At 38.4% G+C, this 20,188-nt stretch overlaps 1 protein-coding gene across 1 annotated transcript in view; it reads right to left on the bottom strand.

Moving 5' to 3' along the window:
* The window catches only part of TMED10 (transmembrane p24 trafficking protein 10), a 35,809-nt gene that overhangs the window by 3,293 nt on the left and 12,328 nt on the right, over positions 1-20,188 (bottom strand). The window contains exons 2-4 of the mRNA XM_025442703.3: positions 13,001-13,112; positions 8,891-8,964; positions 216-342 (exon numbers count right to left, since the gene is read on the bottom strand). Of these exons, the coding sequence (XP_025298488.1) occupies positions 216-342; positions 8,891-8,964; positions 13,001-13,112 (313 nt within the window). The remainder of the gene's footprint in view (positions 1-215; positions 343-8,890; positions 8,965-13,000; positions 13,113-20,188) is intronic.

Genomic DNA, 20,188 nt, shown 5'->3' on the forward strand with positions numbered 1-20,188 from the left:
AATGTTAAAAATTACAAACATTAGCACTATCAATTTGATACACAATAAGCTGAGAATATAGCCAACCACATATCACGGAAATTTCTATTCCCTTGAAAATATAACAAAGCTCATTTACCTGGAAAAGCAACAATAAAGTAAGTGATCATCCCATTTGGCAAAACTGAGAAAAGAGATCTGTCTCCTTTATGAAGAGACAAGAACTGCCTTCTCACCATTGGTATCTCGCATCTCCTCCTCTCGCTTCTTCATGTAGGCAAAATCATTAACAATGGATTCTGAAAGGTCTTCTAGGCGTCTGAGCTCCACCTCTAAAGGCTTGAGCTTCTCAACCTTGGCTATCTGGAAAAGAAAGGAATTATGAATTCACTCCTTGAAAAAACTGCTCTCTGGTCTAGAACAGGCAACAGAGGAGTCTTTTAAAAGTTTCACCAAATCCGGGGCACTTGGCTGGCTCAGTTGGTAGAGCATTCGACTCTTTATCTCAGGACTGTGGGTTTGGGCCCCAGGCTAGGTGTAGTGATTATTTAAAAATAAAATCTTAAAAAAATAAAATAAAATAAAAATAAAAAAATAAAAATAAAAATAAAATCTTCAAAAAAAATAAAAATTCACCAAACTTAAAATCTCCCCTGTTATCACTCTAACATATTTTGAAATCTGGGCATCTGCCCTTCTCCACAAACTGATGTGTTTCCTCAAACTTTTTTGATACTTTAATTTTGGCTGAAAACTCCTTATAAGTATTATAATATAGTGGGCTATAAAGTAAAATGTTATTTTCCTAAGATTTCTGATTTTAATAAAGCACTTTACTTTGCCCTTCCACTCATCTCCAAGAAAAAAACAATATTATCCGGGTTCTCTATAGAACTCCCTACCTTTTTTTTAAAAATATTTTATTTATTTATTCATGAGAGACACAGAGAGAGAGAGAGAGGCAGAGACATAGGCAGAGGGAGAAGCAGGCTCCATGCAGGGAGCCCAATGTGGGACTCGATCCAGTGACTCCGGGATTACAACCTGAGCAGAAGGCAAATGCTCAACTGCTGAGCCACCCAGGCATCCCAACTTCCTACCTTTTCTTCTCTTTTGTCCAATTCACCTTCTTTGTTCTTTTTCTGTTAATGTTAACAGAAGTTAATATGGGATAAACAGGAAGAGTTTAGGGTGTTTTGTTTTCTTTGCTAATTGATATTCTTCATTGAACATCTAAAGTTACTTAATATGAAAATTATTTAAAATAAAACTAGAAACTGCTGTTAAAATAGGGACATAAAAATTAAGTTTATATTTAAGGTGCATTAAAGTGTGATGAATTTGCAATGATCCACCTAAGTTTTCTTTCACTGGATGTACATTTTCTGATATTTGTAAAATGCTGGCTAGAGTTAATGGTGTGATTGATAGCCGCAAAAACAATGAAGCTAACTGACCGTAACATTTAACTAATGGTTAGTTAATGCATTCAGCTAACTCTCCTAGCTTAATGCCCAAATGCCAAATTTTGTCATTAATATCTGCTGCTTGATCTAGTATCTAGCCACAGAGCAAAGAAATTCCCCAGGAAAAAGATTTCAATTCAAGAGATATATAATAAGCTGAACTTTAGTCTGTTTAACATTTTCCCTCCTGGTCTATACTTTCGCCTCCAAAGCTTCCTGAATGAGACAGTATAAAAGCAATGGTATGAAATTTCTTTAGCAATAAATGATTTAAAGTTTTCTATATAGAAACTTGTAAAAAGAACTGCAGATGAAACTATAGCCATGCCTCTGCCAGCTGAAAATATTATTTTAAAAAATTACTTTGAAGACTACTTGTAACCCTTTCCACGTTTTCTGCAAAATGACAATAGGCCAAAAGCCCCAAACCTGAAAAATGATGATGGAATTAAAATAAATTTGGAAATCTTAAAAAAAAAAAAAAAAAAAAACTTAAATAGGGCAGCCCCGGTGGCACAGCAGATTGGCACGGCCTGCAGCCCGGGGTGTGGTCCTGGAGACCTGGGTGTCAGGCTCCTTGCATGGAGCCTGCTTCTCCCTCTGCCTGTGTCCTGTGTCTCAGCCTCTCATGAATAAATAAATAAAATCTTTAAAAAATAAATAAATAAATAATAAAATAAAATAAAATAATAAATTAAAATAAATAAAATAAAATAAATTTGGTATTGAGGATGGCCTTTGTAGATTACAGACCAAAAATCTCACTCCTAATCTTTCTCTTTTCTGATGTTTCATTTATTTTTTAGTTGTACAAGCAACACATAAACATTTACATTTAATCTAAACCTAGAGATCAAAAAAATGTACAAAGCGGTCTTTTTAAAAAAGGAAAGAAACATTTAAGACCTTAACAATAATGCTTTCTTGAGTGCTTACTATGTGCAAGGTACCAATATAAATGATGATCTCTGCTCCTAAGAAGCTCACAGTCTGGTGGGGAGGCTCATATAAAAAGTTATAACCATAACATAAGGCATCATGTATTAACTTCTATAATAAAGGTACACATTAAAAGTGGAAAGAAAAGAGCACAAGATTAATCATAGTTGGAAGGATAAAGGAAAGCTAACAGAAGTGGGCAAGGTAGGATTCACAAATTATGCAGGATTTTGAAAGAAATGAGAAAGGCATCCAAGGCTGAGGGAACTTGCAAATCAAAACATGGCTGTGTTTAGATCATATGTAGTCTGATGCGCATGTGTGTATGTATGTGTATGTGCACACTCGTGTGTCAACACACATACATGCTTGGGGGAGGGTGGTCAGTAATAGCAAATGAAAGGCTCAAAAGTTAGGGTGGAGCTAAATTGACAAAGAGGATGAAGAAGGTAGTATAATGATTAGACCTATCAGTATATATCTAGAATGTGTAACCTACTTTAGACCTTACAATCTTTTTTTTTTTCTTTTAAAGATTTTATTTATTTATTTATTCATGAGAGACACAGAGAGAAGGGCAGAGACATAGGCAGAGGGAGAAACAGGCTCCTGGCGGGGTTCCTAATGCGGGACTCGATCCCAGGATGTTGGGATCACGTCCTGAGCCAAAGGCAGACAGACACTCAACCACTGAGCCACCCAGGTGCCCCTATACCTTATAATCTTGCTTAATCCTCATGACCTTATATAAGGTGAATATTATTATTCCTAAATTTTTCAAATGAGGAAATGAAGGTTCAAAATGTTAGGTAACTTGCCCTAGTTCCGAGCTTGGTAGAGCTGAGACTGGAATCCAAGTCTGAGTTTATATTTTATTCTGAAGGTACTAAAAATTTGATGGTGGAAACTAGCAGACCACACTGTTTTTTGTGGATCAAAAGTGAAGTGATCAAGCTATATTATATTAGGTCACAAGGTTCTGCATAAGTTGTCCAGTTTATTAGTCAAACTTCCTTGGTTTCATACTGCTATTATTCCAATTTTTACAGACTAATAGAATAAAAATTTTTAAAAAAACTATCATTACTATTCTCAGGAAGACCCTCTTCGTTTGCCCTGGACTAAGTATTCAATGAGTATCATCAAGATTGATATCATAGTATAAAAAGATAATAAGAACATCCGTATCAAAATCCCCAATAACTGTTGTTCTGCTCTTCTGAACATCTGATTTATCAAAGTGTCTGTAAGAATGTGAAATTATACATGTTTCATGGTGGCAGGCTATTATTCCAGTCTACTTCTCTCTTCTTAGGCTGGAAGGATGATTTGTATTTTGCCAACAGCTTAATAAAAGCAAAGCCTGTTTGACAATGTTATATACCACAGATTCTCCACTAGAGGGTAGTAATGTAAACTGTATTTAGGCATTAAATGAAGACTACCAGAGCTACAAGGGACTTCATTCTACAAATCAAACTGAAGACTCCATAGTCTAAGTCCTTTGGGTGGAAGACCAAGACTAGTAGAACCATGGTTTCTTGACTCCCTACCTAAGCTAAGGTCACCAAAGCATTTATTCAACATCAAAACTGCAAAGCTAAAAAAAAATAATAATAATAACCTGCAAAGCTCTCCTATAAAATGCAAGCAAAACTGTATCTTTGACTTCTAAAAGTATATCCGCTCAATATATCCAAATCCTATCTATCTCTCAAGCCTTAACCATGAAGCTTCCCTTCACTACTTCTGTCCACACCGATGCCCTCTTTCTTAAAGTCCTATAGCACTTAGACTGTGCCACATCACTAACACTCAATCGTACACTGTCATATTCACATTGTTTTGATTTTTATCCTTTTTCCCCCACACTAGTTTGGCTCTTGAACTTAAGGAAATTAATACAATGTATACTTTGTATAGCATGCCCATTCGTGCCTTCTTCAGAAGGGCCAACTTTCTCATAGCAGTAGGAATTACTGTTGGTCCCCTGAAGCAACAAGGCTTCCTCAGACCACTCTGCATCTACCTTCACCCACCACCCAGGACAAAGTCTTCCCTACCACACTATCACTCTCGTCTGTGGTGGTAGGGACTCCTTGGAAAAGCTACAAGTCAGAAAGCCTTTTTCTGCCCATGTAAAACACCTCCAAAATCTTGTGAAATTACCCTTCTTAAGGTATTTCCAAATCTTCCACTCCCTTAGTGATGATTTGAACCTAGGGTTCAGAGTCCTATAATTGCACCAAGGAAAGGTTTTAACTCTGAAAAACTGCTTCTTAAAGCACACGTGTGAACGAGCCTCTAGAGAATTGCTAGCCTGTTTTCCTAGTTGGAGCACTGAGACTCAAGAGAAGTTTTTTTGTGGTAAGCCAGATTCAGTCAAATTGCTGTTACCTCCACAGTCCCCACCACAGCCCCCCAAATTTTAGAAGCACAGCAGTAACAGTGGACACCATCTAATCTAACACAGTCAAGATAAAGAAGGCAGACCTACACCCAAGAACAACTCTTGTGTGGGGAGGTACGTGAATCACAGACCTCTTCATAGAAACTAAAATGGTCAAGAATGTGCCAAAATAAGGCCAGATAATACTGCCAATCTTAGGGCTTTATGAAATTTAGGATGATCCTATTTACTCTGTCATAGTCAACTTCTAGAAAGGATAGAAAGAGGGAGCCAAAATTACTGAACTAACCAAACTATGTGTCAGGTGCCTTGCCCATATGTTATTTCATTTAATTCATGTCGAGAAAGGGATTTTGGATCTAGTATGCAGAACTAGAGTTCCTCCCCTCCTAAGGGCATTCAGAAAAGTAGAACTTTTGGAAAGTCTTCAGCTGTTGCTCCAACAAGGGCAACAGTGTTTCTGGTATACATGTTGATAGCAAATGACATACTAATAGAACCCACAGGCACAACAGGATTTTAGTTGTACTGAAAATTTTGACATCTACATCAAGGGAACATATATAGAATCCCAGAGTTAGAGGATGTGTCAGACAGCAACTTCTTTGTGGGATAGTTATTGCCTTCATTTCCACAACTGCAGGATTAGATAATTGAGTCTTTGCAAACAGCTGCTCTAGTTCATGGACCACCAAAAAAAAAAAAGGCTCAATTCACATACTGACTCTATAAAGATGTGCTCCTCTTCATTGTAATGGGCAGAAGACAGTGTAAAAGGTCCTCAAAACTCAACAGAGATCAAAGTGCTAATATGTGAGGACATACCAAACTCTTTAAACAACCATTCTAGCTTCCAAAATATTAGCCTATATTTGTATTGTTTACATAGCAATTTCACATGCACTAATTAAGTAAATCCTCCATAACAATTTAGTAGGTATTGTAGTACTGTGTCTAGCTACTGAAACCCTGACTACTACTATTAAATTTTACAAAACCACAAGGGATTTCAGAATCATGACGCTCCCAACTGCGAGGGAGAGATACTTTGGATGTGAAAAATTAAAGAAATGTGCCACCTCCTCTAAGCCAAACACTTAGGCCAATAGGCTCAAATCCTCTGGAGATAAAAGCTCTCTATTACCTCAAGGGCCTGAAATTAAATGCCTCAAAACCTCCACGTATGTTCAGTGTTCTCCGGTAATTAACCAGAGAACAAGTGCTTCTATTATTCATGTTCTTGTCACAGGCATTTGTTGAAAGACAAGTAACAGTTATTTCTAAGCAAGATTCAAGGGAGCCTAGCCACTAACTGAGGAAAAGGCTGGTCTTTGGCCTACGTCGAAACCACTCCTCTGTCTCAGTTTGCTGTGCCTTTTTGGGGGAGGTGGAGGGGTTGGTGGTAAGATCACCAAAGAAAGTAGTAGCAGGAGTTACTTGGTTAAGAAACAGAATTTAGAGCTGTGTTGTAACCATGTGCGTAATGACATGCTTAGGACGTGCCAGACTTCCAAAGCAGGAAGCAGGCAAAGGAAGTGCTGTGGTTTCCTTTCTGCTAGGGATTCCCCTCTTGGGTTAAGCAAAAGGTCAGGGAAGATAAAGGCCCTTCCCCAATGTCAACAAAGTCCAAGGATGACAGAAATTCCAGGAGGAATAGGAGTTCTAAAATGCTCCGTGATAGTGATGCCCACATTATTTTATATATATATTCAATAATGCCCTCTGTTTTAGAGGGAAAAATTACATCTAATGTCTAATCAAGTGCCCTATTATTTCATATAATGGCAGCCATCAGATTTGGAAGAAGAAGTTACAACCGGTAAAATTCCTTACGGTAGGAATTCAATGTATGCTGACTTAAGAGTGGCTTCAAGTTGAGGACACTGCAGCAGTCACTGAAAACTGAAAATCGGGGATGCCTGCGTGGCTCAGCGGTTGAGAATCTGCCTTTGGCTCAGCATTCTGGGATCTAGTCCTGCACTGGGCTCCCTGCATGGAGCCTGCTTCTCCCTCTGCCTATGTCTCTGCCTCTCTCTCTCTCTCTTTTTTTTTTTTTAAGATTTTATTTATTTATTCATGAGAGACACACAGAGAAATATTTTTTTAAATCTTTAATAAGAAAAAAACAAGAAAACTGAAATCATCTTAGCTATTCTTCTACCTCAAAATAACTACATTTTTTTATACCTTACAATGACATTTTAACATATATTATCTTATTTAAATATAATTATGATTCTTCTGAACCATCAAAGTTTAAAAAGATTCAGGCAGAGGGTGAAGCAGGCTCCCTGCAGGGAGCCCAATGCAGAACTTGATCCAGGCATCCTTGGATTCCAACCTAAACTGAAGGCAGACGCTCAACCACTGAGCCACCCCGGTGCCTCTGAAAGGATTATTTTAATTTACTCTTCAGTTCATCAAATAAAGAGGCTCTCTTGCTTTCTGTCTTTTAACTAAACTAGCATAGACACAGAAACAAGAAATTCAAAGTCCCTGCCAGAAACTGTCTTCCATTCACTACCTCTACCGCATCCCTTGCTCTTGTTGATCACCTATAAATAACTCAGCCTCGTGTTGTTCCATTGAATATCTAAACTAAGAAAAAGAGGAAAAACCTAAAGAGCAGCAATTCTTGTACTACTTCCTGTTGCAGAATTAGCTGGTCATTTCCAATCTTCTTCCATTTTAGTCTCCTTTCTAGGTCCTGATCAAAGATGGAGCAACTTTCTCTGGGTCCATCAGTCCTAGAAAATTCTCTTAAATCATTTAAATCAACTTTCCTTTATTTAGTTTACATTCTTTAAAAACCATTTACATTTCCTGTGCCACACCTCTTCTACATACCTTCAAGGTACCATTGTAAAAAGACTCTGATCTGGGTTAAAATACTATTAACTTTCTGTGAAGATCCATCCTCCAGTCTTAAGTAGTTCTCGTGCTTTTGTTCTTTTTTTGGGGGGGAAGATTTTATTTATTTATTTATTTGAGAGAGAGAACGTGCATGTACATGGGGGGGGACAGAGGGAGGGAAAAGCAGACTCCCCATTGAGCGGGGAGCTGGACACAGGGTGAAGGTAGGGGTGGGGGCTCCATCCTAGGACCCTGGGATCATGATCCGAATCGAAGGCAGACACTTAACTCACTAAGCCACCCAGGCAGCTCAGTTCTTGTGGTTTTTAAAAGGTGCTCTCCATTTGAAGAACCATTTTGTGATCTCTTTCATAATAGACAAAAATGGCTCAGAGTCCCCTTACCCTTATCCTATGCACACCTCCACCTCCCTAATAAATGTCAAATTTTATTACCTATAATACTTCCTGTCAGCAAAAATGTTTATTCATTATCACCATCCTAGTCTCTTGCAGTTTTGCTTCCATCGTGCTCTTTAAGTTTCTTAGAGTGTGAAATTACTTTATTAACTAGAAGCTACTTTTGACTATGGTGTTTCTCAAAGACAGCACAGTTGTTCAAGTCTAAATAGCACTGAATCTATGTCCCAGAAATATATATATAGCTGTCAGTCTGGGAATAAAATCTTTAAGAACTAAAAACACATTGCTTTTCTTAATCTTGGACATATAAGTGAAGTCGAGCTTTTAAAAAGTATAAATAGAGGCACCTGGGTGGCTCCGCGGTTGAGTGTCTGGCTTTGGCTCAGGTTGTGATCCCGGGGTTGTGGGATTGAGTCCCGCATCAGGCTCCCCGCAGGGAGCCTGGTTCTTCCTCTGCCTATGTCTCTGCCCCTCTATGTCTCCCATGAATAAATAAATTAAATCTTAAAATAAAAATAAATAAAAAGTCTAAGTATACACCTTGTTTCTGTCTCAAGAGCACTAATGGCATATGCTTGAGTGTTTTATCTCACCAACATTTCTATGGGATGTTGGTTCAGTCATTTGGCCAAAGGCACTACCAGAATTATTGTTCAAGGCTGTTAACACAACTTTTTGTATTAGTTAAGATTGTAGCTGACTGTCACATGACTACTGAGAAAACAAAAGCCTTCTGGGCAAAGCACAGCCGGCTGGCCTGACTAGGTCACAGAAACCTCCCAGCACAGCACGCTACTACTGGCTATTACAGAAGGACATACCTCTTCATAATTTTTCGCCTCCACTCCGTGTTTCATGTCTAGAATCACGAGTTGATCAGGTATCCGCCCTGTTCCTGAGAAGGAAATCAAAAGATTCATTGTGTAGAATATTTAAAATTCCGGGAAATCACCCACCCACCCTCCCGCTCTCTAACCCCTACCCTCTCAATAGAGGGAAACAGTCGCAACTCCTCCCCCTACTCAGCTGCAAAAAATTCCTGGCTCTAGCTAAAATCACAAGCATTCCAGACAAAGCCTCTATCTGTGTGGGGTGCCAGAAAGCAACAAGAACATGCTGCTGGCAAACATCTCTGAGCAAGCAGGACACAAGACACTGTAGCTGGTACTACAGAGGAACAGAACAGCAGAAGAGACTACAGGCTTACTGAATCGGGAAATAAAATTCAAGTCAAAACAGTACAAAAATGAGTGGCATATAGACCAATAGGTGGTAGGCACCAACTAAGATTGTAAAGGTGCATTTCTACATCTGGAAAGGCTGTCCTGTCAAATTTTGAGAAAAAAAAAGGATTACTGGGTATACGGTAAACTTGGATTTACTTAATATAAACATGAGTATTGAAAACAACACAGGATTTAGCTAATCCACTTTAATTCAAACATTTTGGTCAATGTAAGGCCATTTCCGTAGGTTAATAAAATATTATAGGACCCACAAAACACTCCAAAGAGAATAGCCCAAGAAAAATTCTTGTAAAGGAGAGTACAATTTTCAGGGATGCTACTTAGAGAAATGTCTATTTGGGATAGTAGGGCTAAGAAAGCTAGGGTCATATTAGAAAAGGTAAACTGATTCAGCTTGATCAAAAAAGAATTTAACCTTAAATCATCAAATAGGAGAGAGGGAAAGACTCCAGAGTCCCAAAATTGCTCAGCCCCAATCCCCTGGAAATCACCTGATTATTTATGAAATAAAAAACTGCCTGCATGGAATTAGGAGTTTAGTGAAACAGTGCCACTTAAACATTGGAGCTCTTGAGACTACAAGCCAGAGAGAATGGCACTATACTCCACCGCCTGAACACTGCAGGTTTCTGAAATGGACTCAAGTCAATTCAATAACTACTGAGAACTCACTGGGTGCTAGAAATGTACTGAATTACAATCTCTGCCTTCAAAAATTCGATGGGGAGCTAAGACAAATAATTGTAACAGCTACAATGAAAATGCAAAGCAGTATAAAACTTCAAGGGAAAAAAAATCCATTCAGATAATCCCAGCTATGGAGTAAAGGTTAGAGAAATAAAGGGATTAGTTGTGGACAGACTCCACTAAAGAGAAAGCACCTGAAGACAAGAACAAAGTACTCTGGCAAAGGTTCAAATATTGAAATGAGTATGGCATGTTTAAAAGACAGTAAAGTTCTTTTGGATTGATCAGAAAGATCAACTTGAAAGCAACAGAGGGGCGCATGGTTGGCTCAGTTGGTAGAACATGTGGCTCTTGTCTTGGGGTTGTGAGTTCAAGCCCCATGTTGGGTGTAAGGGATTACTTAAAAATTAAAAAAAAATGTAATGCAAATTAAAAAAAGAGGAGAAAGAGAAAACAACAGAAATAAGACTACATAGGTAGGACTAAGACACTAAGTCACAGATGTCTTCTGAGCATGAAACTAGTAAGTCTCCTAAACAAAAAAGAAAACAAAACAAAGTGGCACCCAGAGAAGCAGGCATCTTTTCCCAAATCCAATGTGTAGACCTGGTCACTGCACTGGTCTTTAAGAGATACAGTGCAGGTTTTTGCTTCTCCTTCTTCATTTAAAAAATTATGAAACCGAACCAGTTCACAACCCTACCTGGTCCAAATGATCAAGACATTCTCTCCCTAACAGGGTCTTCCCACCATCATTCTGTTGCCACAGCAAAGCATTAGCATTATTCAAACACTAGTGAAACCACAAAACCACAGACCTCTGGCTATTCTCAGTCTAGACCATACAGTCTCTTGCACAGACCAGCTAGCTTATTCCCTTAGCTGACATCATAGCCCTAAAGGGTCCCTTTTATTAAAAACAAAGCAAAACAAAAAACAACAAAAAACCCACCAACCTTCTCTGCATTTTTCTGTTAAATGGACAATCTTTTAAAAGGTGCTCCAAAGACTACAAGGTATCACATTGTTCCATATCAAAATAAATGAAACTAGAAGTTGAGTGCTGACTATACAGTGTGTGGATACATTTGTACATATATATACATATATGTATTTTTTTTAGGAGGAGGAGAGGCAGAGAGAGAATCTTAAACAGGCTCTACCCATGCCCAGTGCAGAGCCCAATGCAGAGCTTAATCCCAGGGCCTTGAGATCATGACCTGAGCCAAAATGAAGAGTTAACAGCTTAAACACCCTGACACAATCCATGATTTAAAAGATTAGAGTTCAGGGCAGCCCGGGTGGCTCAGTGGTTTAGCGCCGCCTTTGGCCCAGGGCCTGGTCCAGGATCGAGTTCCACATCAGGCTCCCTGCATGGAGCCTGCTTCTCCTGCTACCTGTGTCTCTGTGCCTCTCTCTCTCTCTCCTTGTGTGTGTCTCTCATGAATAAATAAATAAAATCTTAAAAACAAAATAAAAATAAGAGATTAGAGTTCAGATTTGTGTGGTGGCAGATATAGAAGATATTTTGAAAGAAGTATCAGTATAACTCAATGATAGGCTGAAAAAGGCAAAAACAATTTCAAAATGTGAGCCCACGTAACTGGAAGGATAGTAGTAACATTGATAAGAGAGGGGAATTAGTTTGAAAGGGAATCTTGTGAATACAGTCTTCTACATCTTAGACATCTTGGTTTTGAGGAGTGACACAACCATGTGAAATGTCTAGAATATAGTTGAGACATCCTGGAAACAGCATAGGTGGGAGCACAGAGAAGGATATTGGTCATGAAATCACCATTAAAATTCTTTATTTTTAATCCATTATTCCATTTACTTCTGGCAAATTCCCTTAGCTTTTAGGCTAACTTGACCAACTTTAGATCAAGGGAGTCAATTTTTGATTAACTGTCAAAAGCAGCTGGTTCATCTGCCATTCCTGGGAACCTACTGGCACTGTTGGCAAAGATGCTTGCTCTTCTTGGATCCTATGTTCTGAACTTTCTACAAATGTAAAACTGTCAGGAGTCCTTTTGCTACTACACGGAGGAAGCCTGAGACTAAAATTAAATGGAGACAAGGAAAGGAAGCACTAAGAGAGGTAGAGTTCCAATGATACTGTTAAAACCCCAAGATGAAGCTGTACCTTGGGTCAGCATCACGTTGTAAATTTCCCAGTTCAGAGAAATTTCTCTTTAAGGTAGTTTTGAGTTTTGTTTTTATGTCCTATAGGACCCTTTTGGGCTATAGCCCAAAACTGATGTAACTGTTGTAACAAGTATAACTGCATACAGCTTTGAAAAGGCTAGTGTTTTTTAAACTAATGAATAGGGAGTAAAAAGGAATCTGCCTTTAAAAAAAAAAAAAAAGATTTTATTTATTCATCCATGAGAACGCACAGAGAGGAGAGAGAGAGAGGCAGAAACACAGGCAGAGGGAGAAGCAGGCCCCATGCAGGGAGCCAGATGTGGGACTCGATCCCGGTCTCCAGGATCACGCCCTGGGCTGAAGGCAGTGCTAAACCGCTGAGCCACCCGGCTGCCTTTTCACCCATGATTGAACACAGAAGCCATCAAGTAATCAGTAAAAAGGTACTATGGGGTCTTGGCCTTGAGATGCACAGAAGAATTCATAGCAAGATAGAACTAGGAAAGTGCTCTCAAGAACAAAAATACTTCTAAATTTGCCATATATTGTTAGACGGATGTTATTTCTAATCCCTGAGAAAAATGTGTCACTAGCATATAAATGCGCTATTTTCCAGGATATATACAAAATTCAACTCTATCATTCAAGCCAGTATGTCACAGCATTCAAGAAATGCCTACTCCTGTTCATGAAGAACTCAGCTGATTAGCCAACTTTCACTCATATGTGTGAAAAACATATAAACAAATGTAGTTTCCATTTCCTCTTCCTGCTAGCCCAAGAGAGTAAGTTCATGCTCTAACTCGAGAAGAAACACTTAATTCAGGGAAAACACTCTTGATTACTTACCCTTGCTCTCAAAACACACTTCAAACATGTCATAATCTTCAGTAGTAAAGGCAAATTTCCCCTTGGTTGCATCTTCCTTGGAGTACAGAATATGACCAGCAGAATCTGTGATCTAAAATAAAAAGTAAGTAAGAAGAGGAAGCAAATAACACCAGGGAAAAGAACTTACAGAAATTGGAGAAATGTCTGTAAGTAAATGTCTTTTACTGTCTGTAAAAGATAGTTGATATTTCTCATTATGGTGACTATGTTCAGTCCATTCCTAAAGACAGGAATTGAATTATAGATGAAAACCAGGTAGAGCAAATTTCATTCATCCAAACAGTATCCCAAACAGCATCCACACTGAAGGCTAAAATATGTTGCTGCTATAAAATGTCTTACCATACCAAAAAATTGATACGGTTGATATAAATTGGGCTTATTAGCAAAAGTTTACTATAAAATGTATACCAGTATCATTACCTAGAAATGGACAGGTCCTAAGAATGAAGAGGACAATTACCAGAAGAATGTAGGAGAAAAATATAGAAGAACACACCTCTTCTGTGAAACATATCTTGATGGGGTAGAGGTAGAAGCAGAGAATGGTAATGAAACACCTGATGCAAAAAGAGAAAAAAAGGGATGCATAGAGAAGAAAATCTGGAAGATTCATTCCTGCGAATTGCACATCAATTATGTCAATGATCAAATGTGTTGGCAGAGAGGCATGAAGGACAAACAAGAAATCTGTCCTAAAAAAGGTATCATTGGTTTCCACCAGTGATAATTTCTTTCTTCTAGGTTGTTAGCTTTAGTTCTCCAACCTTAAACTGCTCCATTTGTAGAGAATGGCCTGTAAGCACAGATTAAGTAACTAGTCATATATAAAACAAGGGAATGACACTGTAATATGACACAGTGGATTGCAATTCTTTATTAGAGCTCATGGCTGTCCTAAGAAAAGGCACATTTCATTACTTAAAACAAGAAGCTACTTGCAATGTGGAACACAAAGTAGTAGCCTCATTATATTAAACTAGATGTTCTAATGCTGTCTGTAAAACAAGATTCATTTATAGGTGGGATTTTAAATATGAAAACTGAGCAGTACTTAAGAGCTTATAATTTAAAGTACTTTAATAACACCAGTTTTTTTTTTTTCTGAGTAGTGAGATTTCTTCTTTATACTTTTAGTTTTCTTTCGATTTTCTTTAAAGGCATGTATCACTTATGGTCAGAAATAAAATTATTTCATTTTGGGGAAAAATATAGTAACTAAATAGTTTTTACTGCTAAACTAATCTGAAATGGGTCAATTTATTTATTTATTTTTTATGAGGGGCCAATTTAAAAGGTTTTATGGCACATGATCTAAATTCCCTAAAAATAACAGTAGTGATATTAATCATGAATCTTCTGCTATGAATGATGTTGATCATTAATTTGTCAATGCTTAGATCTGTGTTGGTCATTGGGGATACAGGGATATGTAAGATAGTTCCTGTCTTTGAAAGAGCTTAAAAGTCTAAATGAGATGAATAAGAAATGAGACTTCATCGTAATGTGAAAAGTACACTACTAGAAGCAAGCACAGGTGCCATGGGGTATGGAAGTTCAGAGAGTGTACTCTGGAGGTGACACATGAGATAAGTCCTGAAGGATGAACTATAATTCAGGGAAAAACAGGAGTGCAAAAACATTCAGGGTAGAAGAAAGAGCAAATATGAAGAGAAGACTTGGGGTCCAGGAAAAAAAACCAAAAAATATAGTATTATCATAATACTAGTAACTAGTACTTATCAAGCACTTACTAAATGTTGAGTACTATGCCAAATGCTTTATATGTATTTTAAACTGAATCTTGGGCAGCCCCAGTGGCTCAGCAGTTTAGCGCCACATTCAGCCTATGGTGGGATCCTGGAGACTGGGGATCGAGTCCCATGTCTGGCTTCCTGCATGGAGCCTGCTTCTCCCTCCGCCTGTGCCTCTGCCTCTCTCTCTCTCTCTCTGCATCTCTCATGGATAAATAAAAACTAATTAATTAATTAATTAATTAAATCTTAATGCTCTAGGTAAGAACTATTATTTCTCTTATGTTCCATAGCAGGAAATTGAAACACAGAGAGGTTAAGTGGCTGGAGAGGTTATATGGCCAGATCATATAGAAATGCAACACCAGGGGATCCCTGGGTGGCGCAGCGGTTTGGCGCCTGCATTTGGCCCAGGGCGCGATCCTGGAGACCCGGGATCGAATCCCACGTCGGGCTCCCGGTGCATGGAGCCTGCTTCTCCCTCTGCCTATGTCTCTGCCTCTCTCTCTCTCTCTCTCTGTGACTATCATAAATAATAAATAAAATTAAAAAAAAAAAAAAAGAAATGCAACACCATGCTAAGGAGTTTATACTTCATTTAGTACAAAGTGGAAAGGCAATGAAGAGTTTGAAACAACAGAATGATGTGATTTAGTTTGCGATTTAGAAAGATGAATCTGATAATACTGTGAAGACAAGTCCCTTGAGAGGGACAATACTAGAGATAAAATGGATTAGGGCACTATTCTAGTACTCCAGGTTAGAAATTATGAATGCTTTGGGTATGAGGAAAAGGGAACAGATTTGAGGGATTTTAAGGAGACAGAGCCCATAGGACAAAACCAAAAAGTCACTGCCCACAAGCATTAAGCCAGCAATGTAATTGAATCTAATGGGCCAGTGTAGGCCCACAAGGTCAGACAATTTTGCAAAGTGAACTGTGCCTGTCTTGAGAGAAACCAATGACTGTCATGTCACGATGGGTTTTCAGATCGTCCAATTTTTCAGAAGACGCCACACGTTTTAACTTGTATTTGAAATCTCCTAAGTTTTAAATTCTCACAGCTAATCCCAACATATGAAAAACTATCTCAAGGCCAAACAAAAGAGGTCTATAGAACCAAGTTCTTCTAGACCACCCACTTCTGACCTCTGCGTAAGACAAGAAGAAAGCTAAGAGCACATAAAAGTATTGCTCGGCAGCACTGTGGTCTCAGCAGAGATCATAGACTGTGGATGCATTTCTCACAGCAACTCTTAGTAGCCAGGATGCAGGAGCAAAGAAAAAAAGTATCAAGTGATTTAAGACTGAGGTTCTGTAACTGAGTGGTCTGGGAGAAGAAGGGGATTAAGGAATGCTGTTATAAACTTTATACACAGTATTTATTTCACCTTCACAACAATCCCAGAGAGGACTGTCTTCTTATCTCCCATTTTACTGATAAGAAAACTCAGTAACTTGCCCATCATCACATAGTTAATAAATTATCTATGTGGATTTGAGGTAGTCTAAAATCCATGTTCTTCCTATATTCCATTTCGCCTCCCCACAAAAAGAATGTCTGAGAGAATGGATTGCACAGAAGCCAAGGACTAACAAAATGTGATGGATTCTCTGGGTCGGTGTGATAAAGAGGGCCTGAAGAGTCCTCTCAAGTGGGTCACTGCCCTGTTCAGTCTGCCATTCTCCACCTTGGAGTGTAACAGGCACTCACAAGGTAGAGGCTCTGAAGTCAGCAATAACTAAATAATCTGCAAGGGAAAGGGAATATATAGTACTAGAGATTCCTGAAGGCCTCTTGTTCATATGATACTTTTTCTGAAGCAACTAAAAAAAAAGGTGTAAAAAGAGACTTCTTTAGAACCTTGAACACACACATTATAGGGCAAAGGTCTGAGAACTAATCAAATTTCAAAGTAATGTGTAGTCACCAGTGTGGGGTCATTCTTCCTTTCTTCAGACTCTGTTCACCCATGAGATACTCACACATCCCCACTCCCTAGCTCCCAAAAGCACAACGACAATCCTTAAGAGCAAGGAGGAAGTTCAAAAAGATAGACTGCAAGATTAACAGATTTTCACATTCCAAGCTGATCTAAAAACTCTAACTTAGGTTTGGCTCCAATGAATAAAGTTGCAGAAAATGTAGAACTTCTCCAAGGCATATTTGGATAAAAATAAGCTTCCAGATTTGCTCACCATACTAGTTTCTTTTTTAAAGAAGATTTTTTATTTTTATTTTTTCCCTGCCCTTAAAAAGATTTTATTTTTAAGTAATCTCTATACGCAACGTAGAGAGATTTACAACCTCAAGATCAAGAATCACATATGCTCTATCATGAGCCAGCCAGGTGCCCCTAATTTAATCCATAAGGCAGAAGGAAAGGATTACAGGTTATTAGAAATGTTTAATGTAGGGCAGCCCCGGTGGCGCAGCGGTTTGGTGCCGCCTGCAGCCTGGGGTGTGATCCTGGAGACCTGGGATCAAGTCCCACGTCGGGCTCCCTGCATGGAGCCTGCTTCTCTCCCTCTGCCTGTGTCTCTGCCTCTCTCTCTATGAATAAATAAAGAAAATCTTAAAAGGAAAAGAAAAGAAAAGAAATGTTTAATGTAAATGAAACCAGTAGAGGACAGCGAGGAATGGCATCAAGAATACAGCCTTAAAAAAAAAAAAAAAAAAGAATACAGCCCTAAACAGTCATCAAAGATACCATCATCTCCAGTCAGGCAAGGACCTAGCCTAGGAAAAACCACCCAGGGCACCTGAGTGGCTCAGTCAGTTGAGCACTGGACTGAATCTTGGTTTCAGCTCATGTCATGTTCTCAGGGCTGTAGTATAGTATGTATGTATGTAGTATAGTATAGTATGTAGTCCCTGTGAGGGACTCTGCATTCAGTGCAGAGTCTACTTGGGATTCTTTCCCTCTCCTACTGCCCATTCCCACTCTCCTGGCATGCGCCTGTGGTCTCTCAAATAAATAACTTTTTAAATTATGAATTTAGGGACAAGAGTCTCTCTAGATGACAAAAGAACCTAGATTTAAGTCTGAAAAGTCTTATTAAGGGGCACTTGGCTTGTTCAGTCAGTGGAGTGTGCGACTCTTGATCTCAGGTTGTGAGTTTGAGTCCCATGTTGGGTGTAGAGATTACTTAAAAAATTTTTAAAAATCTTCAAAAATAGGGGCACCTGGGTGGCTCAGTCATTGAGCATTTGCCTTTGGCTCAGGTTGTGATCCCAGGGTCCTGGGATTGAGTCCGCATAGGGCTCCCTGCAGGGAGCCTGCTTCTCCCTCTGCCTCTCTCTCTCTCTGTGTCTCTTATGAATAAATAATAAAAACTTTAAAAAACAATCTTTAAAAATAGAAAACTTTTATTAAGGCATTACCAAAATCCTTCACTGAGCACTTTGCAAAATGAATTAGGAAGTCTGCCATGTTTTTCTGAAAGACTCTGATACTCAGAAGGGGTAAAAATTGCTTACATTGTCCCTTGCTACACTGAACTGAGTAACTACAATTATGGTGGAATCACTTGCTTTGGACATGTGACATCTGAAAGAAAATATATTAAACATTCATCCTAGGAAAAAAAAATAAATAAATAAATAAAAAATAAAGATTCATCCTAGGGCAAAGACTCAAATGCTTTACAAGAGGCTGAAGGCAAAAGACCCATCACTGCCTACAGCTTTCATCAGAATGAAATTTACTCCCTAAAAGTGTATAATAATGATCACAATTCCCTAAGGGCCTTCGCATTTCTATATTCCTCATGACCTTCAGTTGACACAACTATATGAGGGTTGTTTATCCAGGTGAATATTTGGAAATCCAAGTAAGCAACATGACAACCTTCATTTTAGGCTCTTAAGGACTGTTGGGCATTCTGAGATTCTAGAATTTTTCTGAAAATCAGTAGGTTTCTCATATAGTTCACAACTTTACAATTTAGGAGCCAAGTCATTGATCCTTGTGTATGTGTGTATGTGTGTGTGTGACCCAAGCCATTGATCTTAATTAAAAAAAAAAAAATCAGGGATCCCTGGGTGGCGCAGCAGTTTGGCGCCTGCCTTTGGCCCAGGGCGTGATCCTGGAGACCTGGGATCAAATCCTACATCAGGCTCCCGGTGCATGGAGCCTGCCTCTCCCTCTGCCTATGGCTCTGCCTCTCTCCCTTTCTCTCTCTGTGACTATCATAAATAAATAAATAAATAAATAAATAAATAAATAAATAAATAAATAAATAAAAATCATATGCACTAACCCCAACATAAATAAATAAATCAGCAGGTAGCTAAAATTAAGAAATAGAGAAGTGAGCCAAGCTCATGACTAGCCAGAGCTGGCAAAGTCTAAAAGGTTGAAATGATGGTTTTAAATTTCCTTTAATTAAAATGTTCTAATTACAGATCACCTTAAAGATCATCTGGTTTATCAAGAATTGAGAGATTCTATTTTTTCTTCTTAAATTCTACTAAAGTATGTTGGTAATATGATAAATAACTGCCAATTTTACCTTCTGTAACAGCAAGTCCTTAAAAAATTACTTATTTCCCTTTAAACAATACTTACAGAGTTTATTAAAAGTTCTTAATTAAACAAAGGTAACATGAAACCATTAAAATTTGCTCATATGACATCAAAGAATGGGAAGTAATACAGATTTGTTCTAGATAACACCTTCTGAAAAGCAAACCAAAGTTCACAACTTAGTAAGTAGGGAAAAAGTGTTAATTGTGTAAGAAGAGTAGCTGATGTCAAGAATATGTGAATACTCACACTGAAACTGTCAAATAAGTGAAAATACAGGTCACGGGGGGAAAAAACTCCTTTAGAATTGGATTTTCTTGGACCATTCTAAGCAGCAGCCAGAAAACAGGTTCTTGAGCAGGTCTTGAAGCCTGCTCGCATTTCTTTTATGAAATATTCAAGATAATACCATGCCTACTTGACAAGGATCTTTAAGAAGCTTGGGTCCAAACACTAGGCAAATAAAGCAATCAGTAATAAAAGAATATAGAGCTTGTCTGGAGGAAGAAACAAATAGGCACTATCAAGAACCTGAATTGAGCAAATGGTAAGTACAGAATCTCTTTGGCTCTAAGTTTTCTGGAAGCCAACATTAAAAAACAAGAGAACCAAGTTGGTTACACATAATTTGTTTTCTGATGAAAGCTCACAAATTTATCTTCAGAGATAATTTTCCTGGAACTAGACATGAAGTAAAATCAGGAAGGTCCTTGTAAAAAGACTGTGACCAATATTAGACTCTCCAATTTCAAACACTGCCTTGCTAAAGATACAAAGACAGTCTGAATGAGTGTTCCTCTATAATGATGTGCCTGACCTGATGCAGAGGTGGGACCTGAAGGACCTAGACAAAGGCTCTAGT

This window comes from Canis lupus, chromosome 8, assembly GCF_003254725.2.
Source record: "Canis lupus dingo isolate Sandy chromosome 8, ASM325472v2, whole genome shotgun sequence".
Lineage (NCBI taxonomy): Eukaryota > Metazoa > Chordata > Mammalia > Carnivora > Canidae > Canis > Canis lupus.